Here is a 21,233-nt window from a genome sequence, read left to right on the forward strand (position 1 = left end):
TGGTTTTCACTATTCTACACTGACGACTAACATTAACTGCATGACTGAAAATATTGAAGAGTTTGTTAATCACTGAATTCTGTTTTTGTCATCATTGTGAAAACTGTTTCATAACCACAGTCAGTAGTAGGCTCCAGCCGATGGCAGGCTATCTTACATTTCAGTTATCAGCCTCACTGGTAGCATTCAGTTCCTCTTCTTATCATGTGTGTATATATATATATATATATATATGTATAATTTTTTTTTTTTCTCAATCTGTTTTACTGTCCTCTGTTGCTGCTTCAATCAGCTTCATGTCTTTGTGGCTCTCATTTCTTTTCCTGTGCATCATCTTCTCCCTTCTCGGTCTCGATCTTCTTTCCCACATCTTCCCCTCCAACAGCTGCCACCCTGCAGACTTCAGCAAGGTTTCTCTCACTGCTAGAGGCTCTGGGTTCCTTGCTAACCATCAAGCACTTTGCTTTCCTCTCACTGGCATTAAAGCTCTGTGACCTGTGAGACGGCAAACACCTTTCATCAGCTACAGTCAGATACTCGGTAGCGTCCGAGAGGTTTCTCTTCGCCTTCATCTTTGCTCCATCTTCTACAGGCTCTGTTCCTGGAAGGGTTGCCTTATTTTCTGTAGGAATTTGATCAAGCTGATTCTCATCATTTTTAAGCTCTGCAGGTGCAGTGCTACTTTGAAACTGCTGGGCAAGAGCTCTGACTGTGGATACTTTAGGCATGTGACCAAAAGTGCTGGGGTGCACCTGATACTCCACGTTTGCTGGCCATTGATTTGGTGTTTTAGTTACTTGCTCCACCAGTGACCTGTAGTCTGCAGTTTGCAGCACATCATCACCTGCCTCTGCTGGGTTGTAGACGATGCCGCTCATAGCCCTCTTCTTTGTGATAGGAGAAGTTTGACTTTGGGTTTCGGTAGGGACATATCTCAAAGATTCAGTCCTCTTTGGAGAAGAGGAGGTTCCTAGCAGCATTTGGGCTTTCTTTGTGGGTTCAGCTGCTTCCTCTGGTTCATCAGGAGGGCTGACAATGATGGTGCTCATAGCTCTCCTCTTTGTCAGAGCACACGTCAGTTGGTCTTCGACTGGATAGTATCTCAAGGATTTAGTCCTTTTTGGAGGGGAAGAAGGCTTTAGTCTATCCTTGTCTGTGAGTCTATCTAGCACCAATGTGCTGCCTTGTTTTATGTTGCTTATGGTTTCTTGACTTGATGCTGCAGAGGCAGGCTTTTGTTCACATGGAGATATGAGAATGTCCACACAAGAGCTGGGCCGCGATCTCTCCAAACCAGCAACTTCTAAGGTCTGACCACCATCCTTTGTGTTGAGAGTACAAATACTCCTCTGTCTCTCTAGACCAGTTTTTGTTGCCTCATCTGTGTCCTTCTGCTTTGATGCATACTCCTCCATGTCCATGTGGAAGCGGTAAAGGCTGTAACCATCAGCACTGTTAATACTTCCCTGGCGAAGGAGGGAGGAAGGGTCACACACAGAGGAGTTTCGTGAATAGGTTCTGGTTAGTTCCAGTCTGTCCACTCCTGCGAGCTTTTCTAGGGCGACTGCCATTCGTCCATGGATCTCTTCTAGTTGGGCCAGTCGCAGATCCACCGTCTGCAGGGAGGCCTTCATAGTGTTCTCCCTCTCATTTACCTCCTCCAGACGCATGGACATATTCTCAACTCTGCCGAGAAGACACGAAATACAAAATTCATGTATGTAAGTATGACCTGTAATTAACCTGCTGAAATGTCAGAACTAAACTTGATTAGGGGGTTCACCTTTCTGAGGTAACCTTGATGCGTTCATCACTGGAGGACTGCTGCTCATCCTCTTTCTCACGGAAATATTCCTCTACACACTGTTCTTCAAACTCGTACAGATTTTTTAGCTCCTCTGGATTCAGCCTAAGCTCTGGTAGAAACAAATCAAGACAACATGTCAGTCTGTTTGTTTCTTAAGGTAAAAGGACCAAAACTGTTCCTGAAGTGTATGTCAATGGCTAAAACATGATAAGATTAGTTTTATTGACCCAGGATAAAATTTAATTTAATCACTTTAGGTCCTGATTTTAAAGGTTTCAAATTATCATGTATGTCATTTAGCCAGTGAAATTGTATATTAATTAATAGTCATTCATTTAGTTAAATTGTGTGTATATGTTTTGTATCATGAGAGGAAACTAACTGAGGCCTCTGTCCTTCTCATCTAGCTCTCCCTCTTGTTTCTTCCTGGCACACCGTCGAAACAACCTGTTGAAGAGGATGTAGAGGTGGCTGAAGATGATGAGAGGTGGAGGCAAGATGGGACGATCATGAAAAGTCATGATCAGCTGATATCTCTGGAACTTCCACACCTGGTTGGAAATGGACTTGACTTCAAAGAAGGTGTTGCTGCGGGACAGGAAACACAGATCAGTGAGTACAAACTGCAACAGCACAGAAGATGTTTCTTGTAAAATAATAGAGCAGGCAGACATTGGAACATATATTTACTTGAAGACTGCAATGAGCAAATTGACCAGAAGAATGTTTGCCACGAGGAGGTAGCAGGCCATAATAGCAGGTGTGAGCCAGGCGCCAGGGATGCATGGAGGCAGTTTCTTCCCATCCTCATCATATAAATGTTCACCACATGGAGCTGTGGGGAAAGGAGGTTAAAGCTATTGAATTTATTCTGAGAACTTAAGGTAATTGATTGGAATTGCATTCTTGACTTGAAAACTACTCACGGTTGATTTCCATCGCATAGACTTTGAGAAATTCATGAAAAGCACAGTCACACAGAAACATGGAGAAAGCGTTAAAATCAATAAGCTTAGGATTTTCATATTATACTTCTGTCAAGGTCAAGCTGATGTCCATGAAAGAGTGGACTGGTGTCATCAAAATGTTCCTCAAACTTTCCAGTAATCAAACGATAAAAGTAATTGCTCTGCTTTATATAATTTTTGTGGAAATTTAGATTTTAAGATTAGTTTAAAGCCTTGTTTAGAAAAATGAAAAATATCAAAATATCTTTTGTTTAAAAAAACTGGGAGAATCAAACATGCTGATTTAAATATCAGTATACAGTATATTAAAACAAATCTATTAGCAAATTGTTCAGAAAAGTATTTAATGTTAAATAAGGCCGTTAATTTCGGCCTTTTCAACACCATCTTATTGCATTCACCCTGACAGAAGAAACACTGACAGAAAAAAAACTTGAAGGCAGATGATCATGATCAAGCGTGAAAATTATACTATTCTACTCTTCCTCAAAGCAAAAGTATTGCCATACATTGAAGTAAGACACTATTATAAATGTGCCAGCAGAGGGAGACAAAACATTGAGGGATTACAGTGTAATATATTATTACTAAACATCACATAATTTAAGACATAGGAATTAATGTAACACTGATCATCTGCCCAGAATCAGGAAACAGAATCTTACTATGAATTCTAGTCTTACGGTCTATCGAGTCCGCAAAAACCTCTCCATAGATCATCCAGTAGGGCATGTAGAAAATGTTTCTGGCCAGGCGCCACGTTGGCTCCTCATCTGGGTGAAGGATGGCTTGCCGAGCCACCCCGAAGCTCATGAGCACCACCAACATGATCACCACAAAGTACATCATATCAATCATCTGAAAAAAAAATTGAACTCAGTGTTACCTTGTTCATTCTGTTTATATATTATGTCTGTCGTGACTTTCATATGATTTGTTGAACTCAAAGTGAAACACTAAAGGTCATTACCATCTTCCCTATCATCATCACATAGGGTCCCAGGTATTTGTTAACTCCAAAGATGTCCAGGACACGAATGTACCAGAAGATAATGTCTATACAGTAGATGACTCTGCCGTAGCCCATGTAAGGCTCATGCTGCAGCCGTAGCATGAGCCCAAGAAGGAAAGTGGAAATGGCAAACAGGTCTGTGATGTTCCAGTACTCTTCCAGCCACACACTTATCTTCTGTTTCAGCTTTCCCGGCTCTGACATCAGAATCTAGACACCAACGTTTCAAGGTCATGCAGAAAACAAAAATTAATACACATAGTGACTACAATCTGATCAAATTGATCAAATTTGTCACCATTACCTGTCTGACTTTTTCAGCGCCAAGTGTGAGGATGTAGGCAATGACAGTCCACTCTTGTAGAGACGGCCATCGCTCCATTTTCACGAGGATTATGTAGTTGTACAACATTAAGTAGCCCAGATAGCAAATCTGTCAGAAGAAAAAAGTCATAAAGTAATTTTATTATAATTTATAAATGTTTTGAAAATGCTCACCATAATTGTTCTCATGCTCAAGAAGGGAACTTACAGTGTTGAACCAGAATTTGGTGAACGGTGCATCATAAAACTCAAAGAACCTCTTGCCAATGGGGATCTTGTGGACTTTAGTGCTACCCTCCTCTTCATCTCCCTTTCGGGAAGTCGTATCATTATTCGGGTCCTACAAAATAACAGCAAACTTTTCAAGCTTTTTTTCTGTCAGTCTTGACAAAAAGATCTTACTAACAGTATGTGAAAACAAATTAATCTGACAAGGTCAGCATGAACCAGGACCTTGCTGGATTTTGCGTCATCATCCTTGTCTTTTCTCTCTTCTTTGCCTCCAGGTGCATGATCATCTCCAAGACGGAAATCCAACAATAGAATCAGAGGAGGACAGATGATTCCCAGAATGACCTAGGTGAGAAAATTATCAGTTTTTATAAGATACAGTGATTTTTTTGTTTGTTTACAGTTAATTATTTTACTCTAATGTGACACCAATACTATGACAAGTATTACAACTACTGATGTCATTGCTGTCACTGTGAAACATTTTTCATGGTTGCTTGAAAGGAAAACATTTTGTCATATCAACCTTGAGGCCAGGGTTCTTGCCGATCCTTAAGCAACCCATCCACATATCAGTGAGCAACATCTGGCTGCAGGTGTGAGCAATAAAGTCACGTTGCTTAGCAGCCACAGCCAGCTTCAGACAGGTGGAGTTACTCCAGTTAACCAGCTCGTATGTTAGGAGTTTCATGGCCACCTGTTCATCATGCTTGTAGGACTGGTCTAACAGTTCGTAGGCCAACTGGCCAAATTCTCTGTGAAAGAGAGGGAACAATAACAATCATTTCTATACAGTACTTCTCAAAAGAGTTTGAGACCACAGATGAGGTGATGAGACAGACAGACTCCAGCTGAAACCTATGCAGAAGATGTTATCTGTACTGACTTGGAGTTGTTCTCCAGGTCTTGGGAAATGTCATCCACCAGTTCACTCTCAGAGCACTCATGGGCCATGGCTTTATACAGTTTACAAGCCACCAGGGCCTTCGCCATGGCTTCTTCTCCACGCTGCCAGAGGAAGAGCGCCATCTTCTGGCGCTTCATCAGCACCCCCCACAGCATCAGCTCATGGAAGGGGTACTTGAATCGACAGACCTCAGGGTCATCCACATCAATTTCCACTTCTTCTTCTTTTTTCTTTTTTGGCTTTTTCTTGCCTTTTGTCCTAGGTTCATCATCCTGGCAAAATAAAATAAATGATGATGGTTATTCTCCTGTGTGAGTTGTATTGTCTCAGCTAACTTACAGTGTATTGTCGTAAAAACGAAGCCCCACCTCCATTCCTAGAAGCTTTAGAGCTTTTGGCTGCAAGAGGAGAAAAAAAGGCGATAGTTAATACAAAATATTACTTAATACAATGAGCAAGTCATTATCATATATGTTTTTCCAACCAGGCGTACCCTTTTTAGTCCATACAAATTATTGTAGAGGTTACGGAAAGCCTTCCTTGTGTAATTGCTCCTGTACGCTCCACCCATGAGGTACTCCAGCACCAGACCAATATCAATCAAAGTGATCTGATAATCTGGAGGAAGGTTTCCCTGTAGAATCACCAGAGTAATATATAACAAAGCAAGCGTCTCAAGGTAATGTAAAACATGAAATAGTCTGAAATGTTAGACATGATTCATCAAAAGTGTTTAATACTGCAGGAAAACTCATTTCACCTTTTTGACATCCCTAACAACAGCATGCAGTGTATTGGGCGGACCAAGTTTCTGAGAGAAGAGCAGAGAGGACAGGAGGAAGAAGGTTAGAAATAAGTATCAACCCTTTTTCATATTTGTCACATCTGTATTTATTGGCATTCAGATTTTAGTGTGTTTTTTTTGCTGCAGTGAGTCAGGCCCACCGTGTTGTATAACTCCTCCAGTCTGGGAATGGTGAGGAAGTGGTGAATATTGACTCCATTCTCAAGGAGCAGTCTGACAAAGTCCACTCTGTCCAGCACCAGAGCATCCATCATAGCCTGCTCCAGAGAGTTCACCTAGGAAAAGGTAATGCATAAGACAGACCATTTACTCCTTGCACCATACAGCCTTCATTCTCTTGTCTCAAATTTCCATCTGAAGTGAACATTTTTTTCATTAACCCTGCTCTTACCCAACGGATCAACTCCAGCTTCCTTGGGTCAGTTTCCTCTGGAGGTTCAGGTTTTGCCTTTCCTTTACCCTTCCCCTTCTTTGCCCGGGTCTTGTTGCGAGGAGCGCTGGCAGGACTCTTCTGCTTCTCTTGCATCGGGGCTGCAGAGGTTGTAGTGCTGGCCATGGCACCAGCAGGCTGACCAAAGGGAATATGAGGGGACGAAAGCTATAGCTCCTCTTCGTATAAACATCAACATATCAGTCTTCTTTTTCTGCTATTACTTGGTTACATTAAATCATTGGAATTCTGTGTATCTGAGAAACACAGATCAGTTCAAACAAGCTCTTTCTGTTCTGCCACATATGGCATATATAGGTTGAGAACACACTGTTCTGTTACAATATTTTTTATTTTCAAAACCAAATTCTTTTCCTTCAGTCCTAAATACATCCTTGCTAACTTTTCAACTGTAGTGCACTCATGTGGAATGATTAACTGACACTATTTAGATGTGAGCACCACTCACTGGTAAATTGTGTCCGTAAACGAAGATGTGATTGCGAGCAATATCCACTCTGTTCCAGGCCAGAGCCAAACTGAGCTGATCTGCTGCTGAAGCGTTCGTGCCTGATGCAAAAGAAATGGATGAACAGAGAGAGAGAAAGAAAGGAGAAGGTATGTTGTATGTAGCAAGAAAAATATTGCCTTGATGTAGTAGTTCAAATACTGTTGATATAGCTAATACCTTTTAACAGGGCAGTGAGAATGGCCATTTCAATATCTTGTTGTCCCTCTGAACCCATTCGAAAAACTGTGATCTACATGTGAGAGAAAAAAACAAAGAAAAAGAGAAGAAACAATTGCTAACGTGAGGTAAACAGTGATATAATGGCAGAATCTGCTAGTAACATATGATATGAATAAATAGATGGATCAATAAACAAATGAATTTGTGCCACGGAGTGTATTGCCACTCCCACTGTAGCTGTGAACATGTGGTGTCAACTGGTGGGAGATTCTTTCAGCAGGACCTCTCACTGCAGCTCTGTGTGGCTTGACCCTTCAAGGACAAACAGCTAATTTACTTGTCAGACAGAGTGATAGTACTTGCCTTGTTATAGACTCCACTACATCGAATGAAATTACGCTGACGGGCCTGTCACATGTGCAGCCATGGTAAATGGGATTAGGTTGGCATGAATGTGTGGCAGCGTGCCAGAGATTTCAGAGCTGGTTCTGGAGATGCGTTAATAATGAGCTGCGTGCATCAGTGTGAAGACTCAAAACTTGTGTCGCTCTTTCAGACACTTGTGGGGTGGGGTGCTCTGTGCGCTTGGCAAAAAAGAGACTTTTATAAAAGTGAACTCTTAATTCAGTTAAATGTTGTATCCTGGTGTTACATCATTGCAAAATTCAGCTCTTTAAATCAGTGTTTTTATTCATCTAACCCAGCTGTTCACATGAGATGCACTTAGGATGAAAGGATTATGTGGGGAACTAGACAGCGACACTGATTCACCTGTAGGTTAGTCATGGCACTTTAGATTAAGAGCAGGCAATAGTGTGGCCTTTTAGTTGTGTATAAAGTTCTGTCACATTGTCCAGGGCGGGTATCAGTGAGAAATAAATGGTAGGGAAAAAAGCCCACAGCGGTATGATCTTTGTAAAAGCAGTTTAAGTTGCTTATCTGAGTGTTTTGGGGCATTAGGCAATCTAATACATCGGGGATAGAGGATGCAGAGTCACTGGTGAAGTGATAGCACTCTGGGCACTGAAAAAAAAAAGCCTGGGGAGTGGAGAGAGAGAGAGAGGAACCTGACTGGGGATTAGGGAGATGGATCCTCTCTTCCATCTGTGTGCTGCATGTTTACTGTGAATAGATGAAGTAAGAGCCTCTGCTAAGCAGGTGGTAGTGTGCTCTGATCTTTCCCACCCAAATGTATAGAGTCTGGAGATTATATGTGCCGGGTATTACAAACTACTAATCACATCACTTACGCCTACGGAAATCTGCTGAAGATGCACAAATGCCGCTGCCCTTGTGTACTGAGGTCTCTAGCAAACACTCTCAAACACTCTGGGATTAATCTGTGAAGACTCTTACCAGGGTGTGTGCTTCATCATAGAGCGCTTAACTGTATTGTTTACATCAAAGTAAAGAGTTTTAACACCCACCACCACTTTACAGCTGTGCACTTATACATGAGCGGTGATGATGGTCCACAGTGAAGTTGCGAATGAACTGGATTACATGACATGACCACACATGAACATAACAAGAAGGAGAAATGACAGGCAGGTTGAGGGGATTATGTTTATTCAATATGTTAATGGGAAATACACAGATGAGTGGAATGGATGAATGACGATGGAGACCAGATGTTTCACATCTCAAAAATGATTTATTGATTGAAACAGACATGTTATTTTCAAATACAAGATAACTGTGAAATAGAAGGAACCTTAATAAGTTAACACCTTATTAATCACTTTTATGAGGATTTTACTTAGTTTATTCTTATACTCACCAGTTCCCTTTTCTTCATGCACTCCATTACCATGAGCAGGATCTGCTGCGATTGGCTTTTTGTGTAATTGAAAGTCTTCTGAATAGTCACCAGCAGTTGGTCTCTGACGTCATCGTTAACCAGGCTGGAAGTGGAGATTTAAGGATGACATTTCAGCTTTTTACCAGAAGAATAATAACCATACAGAGAAGGAGAAATCATCTAAAATCTCACCCTCCGTCCTCTGAGAACTTGTGTGCGAAGGAAATGATGTCAGAAGCTCGGCCGCTGCCGTCACACACCACCACAGGGATGGGAGGATCATCTCTCAGACTCTCTAGGGCAATGGAGATGACGTTGGGACCTCCCTCCACTATCAGACACACCAGGGGGACCCCCTGACCCAAACCTGGAAAACACAGCAAAAATTGTCAGTCCTGGAAACTCATCCATCCATTTATCGCTGAAGTGTCACCTTATAATCACAGAACTTGGAGAATGAAATGTTGAAGCAGAACACGTCGATGTGATGTGTCAACAGGCAAAGCCAGAGGAGGGAGGTAGTGAAGTCAGTGGTGACAGCTGAGCATCCCTTTGCTGTCCCTGCCTTATCCGAGCTCCAGGCATAGGATGACAAAGGGAAGCCCACAGGTCACAGAGGAGCTCTCCATCCACAAGTCCAACAAGACTGAGTGACTCACACTCACACACCATGGAGGATGGAGAAATGATTTATGGCATCTGTGGGTGCACTGTGTGACTTACGAGTGTTAATCTTCTGCAGGGAGATGTGCTTCTCCAGCAGTCGACGTAGTTTGACCTCAGAGCCGTACTTCCCGCAGGTGCCGTTGTCGGTCAGGATGAAGTGGGAGTGGCTGTTGTTGAGCACGGCCAGCTTGCTCAGTGGGTTTGCCATCGTCTGATAGGGTCTGGTGACCTGGAACAGGAAGAAGAGGAAATCTTAGTATGAGGATAAATGTGTCATTCCAGGAGACTAAATACAGCTGAAAATGTTCTCACATCTTTTCCGATGAGGTCCTCCTTGTTTTCCAGGATCCCCCATGGAGCAATTCCTATTGCACACACCTTCCCTCGTGACTTGGAGGAATGGTCCTTTAAGGCATCTCCGACATGACGAATCACCCCTAGGTTGTGATAAGCAAAATATAGCCTCAAAGATAATGACTCTTTCAACTGCTTAATGGGGCTGCATCACAGTTGCACTCTGTTTACTGCACCCAAAATCCACACAGATTGTCATTTGCAATTAATTTTTCCTCAAAAGCTGTAATTATAATTCACGGTGCTTAAACCTGTGACAATAGGTTGGTCAAATCTCCCTCAGGAAATTGCAGAATACATATTATGTAATGACATTTTAGAGCGAAGGTAATCTTCTAATGTCACAAATTGTTATTTGTTAAGGAGAATTAAAAGCATTATTCTGAACTGTCAGTGTCCTACCCGTGTTGACTCCGCCCGTGAAGATCCAAGCTCCAGTGGTGACGGCAGCTTTGATCAGGCCTTTGCCAAACACTTGCTTGAGTTTGGGCTGGAGGTCGAAGTTCTGGAGACCTCCGTGAACAGAGATGAGCAATGTGGGCAACTCCAGCTGCCAGTCTTTCACCATCAAATGCAGCAGGTTGTCAGGCTTGGAGTCATAGGACACCCGGATGTACTAGTAAAGAAAAGAATGGAACAGTACAGTAATGTGACTTACTTCTAATCAAACCACACAGTCACTTTGTCTGCTGTAGGTTCTACATATTTTAACATGGCCTGATGTGAAAAAGACCGCCCTTTAAGGCCACATCACATCCACTCACTTCTCTCATGCAGTAGTAACTTCTTGCAGGACCAGCTACGTTAACATAGACATCATCTTTCAGTAGCTGAGACTCACCATGGCCTTGTTGACGAATCCTCCACCCTGGAACTCGATAATGCCAAAAGCATCTGTTGGATACGTTCTGGTATATTTGATCACTGTCCATTTATCCTTTGGGGTGTCGATCTGCACCAGCTGGTTCGTTTCCTCTACTGAGTTGGCACCAGGGGGGATGGCCGCGTGCTGCGTTGTCAGCTGACCACAGGCACATCTACACAGATCACACAACAAGAATCTCTCAGTTAACACGTCAGTATTGGTCCCCACTCGTGTGGCTGTGTGGCCTGGGCCCTGATTTTTAAACTTAAAAACTGGGTTGGTTATTCATAGAAATCCCTGAGTGGTATACTATAGTGATTTCAAGGGTTATGAACTATGACTAGAAGTGATTGAGCCAAGTCAAAGACTGTTGTTTTGTTTGCACATGAAGGCTGTGTCTTTTCCTGGAAACATACATCGTGCAGGCTCCTCCTGACTGTGCCCATTTCTGGGAAATATGTGCCTCGACGAACAAAGGGTTGCACTGCCTGGCTGCTCTCAGGACCCAGGGCAGTAAGCACGTCCTACAACACACTCAAATCTGTTTTAATCTGTCTGATAACCTGTAGTCATAGATGTCACAATTATTTCTGAGCTGTTTAAAACATCACTCATAATGAATATAGAGCATTATTCATATATTAATTTGATTAACACTGTCATGAGTTACACATTCTATCTTTCTAACAAAAGCCCTGTTGACAAGTAAAGTAAGTTTTTACCAGTGTAATCACAATTGTGATTAGACCATTTTATAGACTTGTATGGCATTCACATTCTGTTCATACTTCACTCAATAGATTTGAGTAAAAATGAAAATTATTTTTAGCAAACTGTCTCGGGCAGGAAAAAGGAGCAACACTTTCAGTCAAACTTGGCAAAATTAGACAGAAAAGGTTGAGTTATTAGTTCTGGAGTCATGTTATAAATGTCGTCTCTCATAATGAATGACAATGACATAGCTGCGACCTAAGGCCACATGTTTACCACAAGTGATAAGTAACCATTACAAAAGACTTTTAAAGACATTAATTACCTGGTCGGGTCCTTGGTGGGAAATATGTGAATACATTCTCTTTTAAGAAAGGTCCTCTCAATCCAGGCTTTCTGTGCCTGTAAAGAGAAAATTGAAGAAAGGAAAAAAAGTTAGTTGACATAACATGCTGTCATACCATAGTCACAAGGAGATCATCCTTTCTGATATCTGAATTTTTCGCTATCAATCCTCTTAGTGGTAATCCTGGCTAAAAGTTGAGGTCCTTTTGCATCCTACAAAGAAAGCATAAATGAAAGGACAAAATATTTCTGCTGAGACAGAGGCAAAGACACAGTATATCACACAGGAAGGTCGAAGCATGACCTGTTATTCATCCGAATATTATGGCAGTATTGATGATGACTAACAACTGTGGCATTAGACACCTTTTATTGTCTGCTCAAGTTTGATAAGCAGCCAGTAAAAAAGCATCACATTGCTGGCTGATCGTTTTCCAGTGCTGAGCAAAAATAACCTGAGTTCAAAGCAAAGATTCTCTGAGGGCCATTGTTGACAGTGGAAGCCCAATTAAAACTGAAGCACTGGAAGCAAATCTTTCCAAGGAAACGCTTAAATGGCAAAAAAAAAAAAGAAAAAGAAAAAAAGAATTATAATATTTGACAGCGTTCATAGCTTAGAATATATTCAAAAAATCTGTATTTTAACTTTACCTGAGTTTAATGTCATATGAGTACAAATGAAAGACCATAGATAAATTCTCATAAAGTCTTGTGACCACAGTGTCCACAACACAGTACAGTTACTGTTCTCTCTGTCTCTCTGTCTTTCTGTCTCTCTCTCTCTCTCCCTCTCCCTCTTCATCGGCACAAATGGCCTCAGCCAGGAGGAACTGAAAGAGGGTGGCTGCGGCACCACAAACTCTCCTGGACTCTGTGCTATGTTCTGTATTTAAAAAAAAAAAAAATTGTTAAAGCAATAAGACTTTTTCTGTATGTGTGGAAATTTTTGTAAGTGTTGTACCTTAATATTACCAGCTAATCTTATTCGATCAAATTAATTGTTTTTTACAGCCTGTCAACACAATATGAATTCATATTTATGGCCTATAAATATACCCGTTAATGTCATACATATGCATATTGAATATGACTTATTTTCCATTAGTATTAACTACACTTTCTTATAACAAAAGGATACTTCATTTTCTTTTGTTGAGCTGCAACAGTACTGCAAGGACACACTTTTAGTCCTTTCCTTCATACATACGTAACTAAAACACTTTATTATTTGCTCCTCTATATTGTTTGTTAGTAAAATGAACTGGTATTCTCACCAGACTCATTTTAATTTGAAAAGATGATGAGTTTGTTGAGCAGCTTTAATTAATCAGAAAATATAACTAATTTTAAAAATGCATGAAATTCCTCCATTTAGTGTCATTATTGCCTTTTCCAATTTGAAATGTAAATTACCTAAATATTACCTGTCACCTGTAGGTATTTGCAAAAAATATTACCATCCCGTTGTGTTCAAGGCATAGTGTGGTTGTTGCTGTCTTGTCTCAGCAATTTTCCATCTCAGTCTTATCATGCATCATTAAGCACACAACTCATACAGTGCTTCCCTGCTCACATTTACCTATAATAGTACCGCATCTCCTCCCATTAAGAAATATCTAATGCTGTAATAAAAGTGATTAAATAAAGTTGCAGTTATAGAATGTAGATACACTTACACATAATCTTCTGTCCGACCTGTGGAGTCCTGTCTCTAAGGCTGCTGTAGATTAAGCCTAGAGAGTAGAGTTGAAGTCTACAGTCTGCAGCTCCACTGCCAGAGCTTTCTCCTGGTGCTGCACTCCCAGTCAAGTGCTCTCAATGAATCCCACAGGGACATGAAACTTCTTCACTTTATGAGGGCCAGTTAATATGATGAGCATGTGAGCAGGGTCTTTGTTCGCCCAAGTCTCATGACTCCAGTTCAAGGTAATCCTTTTGGGAGTCCCATGACCCCCTTCTCCATGCCCACAGGGTATTTTCATCCTTCGCTTGAACAAGGCACAATAAATCTACTTTGATAACCGGCCCCTAATCTCCCAATTTGTTTAAACTCCTTTCTTTGTGTTCACTTCATAGTGTGGAAGATCTTAGCTTGTGTGAGAAGACGGAGCAGAGTGGCCAACCTAAAAGGACTGCAGTCTCGTTCAGAGGCTCCCCAACTTTTCATCCGAAATTTTTCACCCCCTCCAACTACTTTGATTTCAACCCAATTTGCATAATTGAGAGAATTGGATGCAGGCATTCTTTTGGAAGGCGCCTTGTTAAGACATGACTGGTCTCCAGTTGGGGGCAAGGTCAGTCAATGCTAATTGCAGTTAATCTCTATTTCCACCCACCTTGTTTTTGTGGAGGGAAAGAAAACTCAACAGACCGGCTATTCAATATTCTCTTAATCTTGCTTTTTAATTTTGGCAGTGTTAAGTGGATTTGCATTTAAAATCGGGTATAATACATAACCTCTCAGCAGGCTGAAAAAGGATGGTACCGTTTTTATAAATTACATTTATCCTACTTGCTGCAGTTTGGTATCCAACTTTTTAAAGTGTAGGCTAACTCAAAAAGGGATTTGGGCTTCTGTTTGGGTAGGGGAATGTTAAAGCTGATCTTTAAACCAGTTTGAAATTAATTATGTTTATTATTAATGATGGATTTAATGTAGTAATTCAGTTTAAACTATTTAAAGTTATTACGGGCTTTCAGGTGCATGCTTAAATAACTGGAGGGAGGCATTAGCTGAGGTAGAAGCTGAGATGGAGTTAAAAAGCACAAAGTCATAGACATTCATTTAAAACCTCCCTCATGTGAAATGGTTTGATAATCTCTCCTTTTATGGTTGAAGTGAGCAGTTTGAGCCTGAGTGTAACTCTCAACGAAAAAGACAAGGGTTGATGACTCAGAAAGACAGAGAGAGAGAGGGAGCAGCCTAACATCCCCCCAACTTCCCCCTTTTGGTCCTGCTCGGATAAAAAAAAAAAAAAGAAAAAACGCACATGGGCCACTGTTAATTATAGCTGAAGAAAACAAAGCGCTTTTCCAGAAGGGTTTGGCCAGTATGACGCAGTTATTTCAGCTTACTTAAACTCATTAACCACAGCAATTAAAACCAAAATCCAGTCAGCAACCAGCTGCCTCGTTAAGAGCTGCCTCTGAGCACTTAACAACAAAAACCTCAAAGAATTAGATACTGCAGGATCAGATTGTGTCACACCAAGCAAATTAACCAGACTTAAGACAAGCCTCCGAACAATAAACAACATTCATTCCAACACGCAGAATTTTCTGAGGAAATGATCGTTCAAAACAAAAGACAACTGTGTGAGATGGAAATTATAAGTGCTGGATTGCTGAGGAGGACACTAATTAGCTGTTCTGATGCAATGGTGCTTTTCCTTAAATTTTGGCTGTGGCTTGACACTATAACACAATGCATCGCCCTGGTTGAATATGCATGTCACTTTGTCCTAAATTCTCTCTAATAAGAATAAGAATTTCTACCAGTTTCACAATGTGGCGGATATCATGTTTTAGTAGTCGAGACACCTACAGTCCACATACACTGTGTGCCATACATTCATGCCTTTTTGCACTTGAATCACATGGTCGTGGTCTCCTGACCCGCAGCTTAGTGAGCAGCTAAATCACAGCAAATTTGTTCTGGTTCAGCTACAATTACATGGACAAAACCCCCCCCCCCCCCCCAACAGTCATAAGGAAAATGTATAAAGATGGCTGTATTCCTGTATGTTGACATCTGACCCGGTCTAGTTCACTGCATTTTATAAGCGTTTATAGTCTGCAGCTTTGTAAAGCTGAGTAAAAACTATACGTGTCAAAGGATATATCATTTATTCTGAATATTGAATTTAATACAATGGAAGCCTCATCAGCACAAGTGAAATGGATCAGAAAGGATTTGGGGGTCCTATGAGGAATGTGATGTCACCAGGGTTGAAGATAAAAGCAACTAATTGCTCGGCTTCAGTATTGAAAGGCGACGTGGTTAGAGGTTGATGCAATGTGACAAGAAGGAAAACCCGTGTTACACTCCTTTACTGTCTAAAAAAATATCCCAGACTCATGTTCGATCCCACGTGGACCAAATAACAATCTGCCTTTTACGTATTTTCACTTGAGGGGAAAGATTTTTTGGGCAAAGAGACACAACTCGAGTTACAGGCACTGGATAGGGAAATTTGCATTAACTGTGAAGCTAACTGTTTTCAGTCAGCCCTGTTTGTAAATGCACTCATTGTCCTCCTGGGTTTGAAAATCCAGTTAGCCATCACATGAGTCCAACATGTCACTGATTATCCCGGAGAGTTGAGGGAGTCATAAGACATGTTTTAAAGACGCTGTTTTTCTGTGTTTTTCCCCAAAGAGAAGTCTGAATGAAAAAGACACCAAATGGAATTTTTAAAAAATAAAATAATAGGGTTTGACACCAGGTCACATATTAGTTGTAATGTGGTTTTTATTTATTATAGTTATATTTATATGTTGGCCTTATATATTTTTTCAAAAAAACACTCAACTAACAGATATGATCTTGAGCCTTTGTATGATCCTGCAGATTAAATAGCAAATATGTCACCTTCTTTTGACCTGTAATTGTATGCGGTGTAAGAGTTTGCCTGCTAAATCCTCAAGAGAATTTCCCTTCTTTGCTAAAGTTTGTACTTCAGTAATGCAAAACCCATTTAGGTTTTATCTTTGTTACATTTGAAGATCACTCCTTAATACTCCTTTTAATTTTCACAAGCTTTACAAACTCAGACCATCACACATAGAGGTCTGTTGTAGCCCTGGTCCTGGTCCTGCGCCCCAGACATTATTTTAAGGATTCTTGGCCCTTACTTTACCTGAGCCTCATGCTTACATCACACAGTCATATGATTTCTAGAATTTTTCAATCATATTTGTATTGATTTTGATGCTTTCGCAGTTTTTATTGATGTAGTCAATTCGGTTTTTGAGGATCTGAGCACAGAACTCAACTTGTAATTAGTGGAACCCATCAGGCCAACGATGCTTTCGGCCCATTTCTTTCCTCACTATTGAGCAGTAAGCTACAGTTTCTCAGTAAAAGAGGGAAAAAGTCAGTGGAGTTGGCCTATTTGCTGGTCAATAGTGTTATCTGTAGAAAGGACTCCACAGATGGACACGAATTCTTTTACTAAGTTCATTTATGGCAACAGACATGGTGATATCACGTGAACATATTTAACTGAATGTGCTCTCTGTTGGAGAGCGCAACAAGCAACCCTGGCTTTTGCCCTCATTTCTAATCAAGTGTCACCCATCTGAACTATTCAAAGAGATGTAGCCTTTACTCTATTTCTGATGAAAAATAAATCCTCCTTCATGCCATGACCCACTGTAGATAATGAAGTATACGCCTATCATTTAAATAAAGCAGATAAATCCACGATTAAAGACTGTCATAACTACATGGCAAATATGGATGATCAGAAAAAAAAAGTACAATGTTATCTCTCAGCCGTCTGGTCTGTGCAGCCAATGAGTTTATATTTAGCAACATTACCGATCTAATTAAAAGTGCTGCGCTGTTCAGCTGAGATCCATGACATTTCTGATTGCTTCACAGAGTAAAACCTCATATAAAAAAAAGGCTGTGGATTATACAAAGAATATTAATCTCACAAATAATGCCAGCTCTAATGTATAGAAACCCATCACATTCAATTCTGTTAAGGATGTCAGCGTCAGATATACTGTTGAAATATAATATCAGGCACTGGGCTGGTTTTAACTACATGGTGAACATTTATCCTCAGTATTTAAGAAAAATGTATATTTACAGGAACATTTTATTGATTTTATTGACTATATGTAATCTACAAAGGAGGGATTTAAAATGCTCTATGTGTTTTATACTTCAGTCTATTTTCCATCTATATTTTTTTGAATGCTTTAAAAAAGTTTTAGTTTTACTTTTTGCATTTATTTTAAACTATATAAATGAGAAAGTGTTTTTTTTTCCCACTAATGTTCTGCACTGACACGAAGTGAGTTAGTTAGTGGTGTGTGTGTGTGTGTGTGTGTGTGTGTGTGTGTGCGTGCGTGCGTGCGTGCTGTAATCCCAGCATAGACTGCTCATTGGACTGGGAGGCGTGCATGTATATAAAATCGTATCTGTCTGCTTTCAAGGACATATTAACAGGAGTGTGTTAATCACATGAAAGCAGACTTTAGAAAGATATAAAAGTCTTTAATCTGTAATGTCCATGGTCGTCCATACTGGGCCATTATGAAGGATTAAACTGCCGTACTGGAGCAAGCGGCTGCTCAGCTTCAAACACCACTTAACAGTAAGTTTGCAGGGCTGGGAGAGCAGACCATGTGCTCACCAATATACAGCCAGCAGTCCTGAATGATACATGTGATTATGCCGGACACAGAGACTCTAAAATGATTGGTTAGGTTCCTAATATGGACTCAGGCCGTAGTAATGGTCCCATGTGACACAAGCTGTGCAGCACAAGTCATTCTCAGAATAATCATATAGTTTCTGGTATATACAAAACGTTCACAAAAAGCACATAAGATAAACCACAGTTGTCAGTCATTTACATTATATTTACTGTCATTATTAATACCATGATGAATATAATTCAAGGAAAAGCTCAGGGTATCATACAACTCATTTTTAAAGACATATTAAAACATGCCAGGTTGGAGCCAACTTGGTAAGGTAATACTTAATCACCTGTTGAATGTGTGACTGCGCAACAGGCTTCCTCTTACCTTCTGTGAGCCAGATGCACTGCGTTTGAGGGAGGACCTTTTAAAGGTGCCACTTGGGCCCTTGGTGTCCATGTTGAAGACTGAGAATTTAAGTCAAACTGACTTAGAAAGGGTTTCTTGGAGAGCAGCGACAGGTCAGGGTTCAGCAGCAGCGTCAACATCAGAAACAGACAGAAACACTCGATACCCACAACAGAACCACGGCATGACAACTGCCTCTGGATGCACGAGTAAAAAGTATCAAAGTTTCACCATCATTAAAGGTTTCAGCGCTTCTCTCTCCTCTCTGCAGCTTACTCCCGACTGACAAGACAGAGATCCCAGCCAGGGATATAAATCACTCGATGACACACTTGACACATAGACCCTTTTCCTCTGCCGGGCATCCCATAATCAGGCTTAATGCAGCCGGCTCTTACGAAGCCTCAGAGTCTAATGGATAGAGATTTAATAAATGGTTATTGGAGGTAAATCTACTTTGGCACACCACAACCCCAAAAAAGGCTTAGAGAGAGACCATGCAAGCTGTGAGGCTAAAGTTAGCCGGCAGAGAGCCAAAGGTTGTCCCACCAGATGAGGCTCAGTGTGTCTGACAGGGGGAAGACAGGAGTGCATCAGCGTGCAAACACAAAGGTATGCACACATACAAAGTGTGATACAGAGGCAAAATCCAGAATTAACACAGCGAACAATGCTTTGAATCTGCTACACACTTTCTGTCAAGACTCATTCGCTCAACCCTTATTTAATACCAGAGCTAAGTGTTCTGTATGGTTACTATAGTTTTTTTAACATTACATTTTCGAAAGCATAATGCATGGTGGATAATCTCTCATTTCCATTTGATAGCAGCATTTTACGTGTAGTTTTGTTCCACATGAAGGAGTATCTACACAGATTTAGAGCAGCTTTATGTTAAGTATGTTAAGAGTTTGACCTGTTACATAATACTAACAAAATTAATGGGAAAATAAAACTATTACGGCCTAATACCACTTTGCTTTTTGGCCAACCCTTACAAAAATGAGCAAATATTGTGCTATTCATTAACAGAGCTTGGAAACTTAAAAAAAATAAAAATAAAACTGAAACCATTAGCAGTAAGCATTTCTCTTATTTTAATACTATAATTATCACTGCACCCTGTTATGCATTGTCATTATAACATGTTATTTCTACTGAATGTTGAGCTGAAAAGAAATTGTGATGTTTAAGTATCTCGAACTCTACTCCTACGAATCTTAATTATGTGTTAGTGAATAGCAGATCTCTTGCAGGATGCAACATATAACATATGCAGAGACTTTCTATAGGTAATCTGAAAATTATACTAAAAGCAACCATCTCAGCTACAGATGGAAAAAAAGTGAAGTTTAGATGGAGAAATCAGATATCCAGCAACTCCCTCTGCTGGTTACTAAATGGAACTGTTATATGGGAGAAGGAAAATTTCCATAGCAACATTCAAAACTGTCAAGAAAACATGAAGAGGAAAATATACTAGTGCTAGAAGCAGGAAATTCTGTGACAGCTTTCCCAGCAGAATATCAACATTACAATGAAAAAGGCAGATCAGATATCAACCGAATCCCCCCCCCCTGTGCTGTAGTGGAAGCTCACAGAGGCAAGTTGAAGCAATCTAAACTACAGAACAACCATATGTCAGTGAACCAAGGAGGTGACTAATCTACTAATCCACAATATGAAATCCCCAAGCATCCATTGTACTGTTATTAGCTTGAGCTTCAACAACTTTACCTGCTGTGGTCACTGAAGAAAGTCGGATATTTTCATGAGGTCAGAAATAATCAACGCCAACCATGAATGGATGATTTCCCTTTTTTTTTTCTCTACTCCATTGCAGCCATGTGTCTCAGTGTTGTCTGCCTCTAAGAATGGATAATGCGTAATTTCTCCTCGTAAGCAGACACAAATGAGCTTTATCATCTGTTAGTGGCTTTGTGTGTGTCAGTGGAGGAGATTATTTGTCTCCAAGAGAAGGTGCAGCACTGAGTGAAGCAGAGGCGAAGAGGGCTATTGATTTGAAAGTGTGGTGTGGTCCAAAAAAAACCCCACTAAGTTAGCGCTACCTGCTCAAATATCAAAAACAGATGGATGAAACTACCAGAATATGTGAAGCTGAAAACTGAAAAAACTGAAAGTTAGAATTAAGATGGGTATTAATCAACAGCTGTCTCAAAAAGCTCAAAGATATTTCAGATACATATTTAGGTCCCTTGAACAAAGATCCAGACACACAGAACTTCTTTGAATAGTTAGTTAACTGAGAAGCTGCCAGTCTTGCTCCTTTATAATTTATAACACCAAGAAGCTAAATAACTGGATGACTTTTGTCGCTAGAATACAACTTTAAAGTGCATGTATATTTTCAAGAATCATGCATAAATTAAGTTTGAGCTGAAAATTTTGGTTGTTAGTTTTGATTATTGTTATGTTGGACTGCTGACATCATGGGATTTTCTGCAAAGTTAGACACAACTCCCCGGTCTGTGAGACCTAAGATAGAAAAACACAACAGGATGTTGACATA

At 40.5% G+C, this 21,233-nt stretch overlaps 1 protein-coding gene across 1 annotated transcript; it reads right to left on the minus strand.

Moving 5' to 3' along the window:
• Positions 1–41: 41 nt before the first annotated feature.
• Positions 42–18,971, minus strand: trpm1b (transient receptor potential cation channel, subfamily M, member 1b). The gene is made up of 27 exons (XM_087178304.1): positions 18,683–18,971; positions 11,898–11,974; positions 10,838–11,033; positions 10,399–10,612; positions 9,955–10,079; positions 9,700–9,871; positions 9,169–9,343; positions 8,956–9,079; positions 7,173–7,245; positions 6,954–7,054; positions 6,446–6,622; positions 6,195–6,329; positions 6,010–6,060; positions 5,743–5,883; positions 5,618–5,647; positions 5,229–5,521; positions 4,869–5,097; positions 4,565–4,687; positions 4,320–4,451; positions 4,092–4,220; positions 3,746–3,997; positions 3,459–3,633; positions 2,734–2,754; positions 2,498–2,642; positions 2,190–2,395; positions 1,784–1,916; positions 42–1,686 (listed from the first exon to the last, which is right to left on the minus strand). Exons 1-27 carry the CDS (start codon positions 18,752–18,754, stop codon positions 312–314), a joined length of 5,076 nt encoding a protein of 1,691 aa, XP_087034430.1. The 5' UTR covers positions 18,755–18,971; the 3' UTR covers positions 42–311.
• Between the last annotated feature and the right edge of the window lie 2,262 nt (positions 18,972–21,233).

Source organism: Seriola lalandi, unplaced genomic scaffold (genome assembly GCF_002814215.2).
Source record: "Seriola lalandi dorsalis isolate HSWRI2012SDOR001 ecotype SW California unplaced genomic scaffold, Sedor1 jcf7180002054682, whole genome shotgun sequence".
Lineage (NCBI taxonomy): Eukaryota > Metazoa > Chordata > Actinopteri > Carangiformes > Carangidae > Seriola > Seriola lalandi.

Excerpts from the sequence above, each read along its gene's own strand:
- trpm1b (XM_087178304.1), bottom strand. The coding sequence starts at position 18,754 with ATGGACACCAAGGGCCCAAGTGGCACCTTTAAAAGGTCCTCCCTCAAA. Across the intron at positions 5,522-5,617 it reads TAAAGCTTCTAGGAATGGAG|GATGATGAACCTAGGACAAA; the intron begins GTGGGGCTTCGT and ends TTATTTTGCCAG. Across the intron at positions 4,688-4,868 it reads GCAAGAACCCTGGCCTCAAG|GTCATTCTGGGAATCATCTG; the intron begins GTTGATATGACA and ends TTTCTCACCTAG.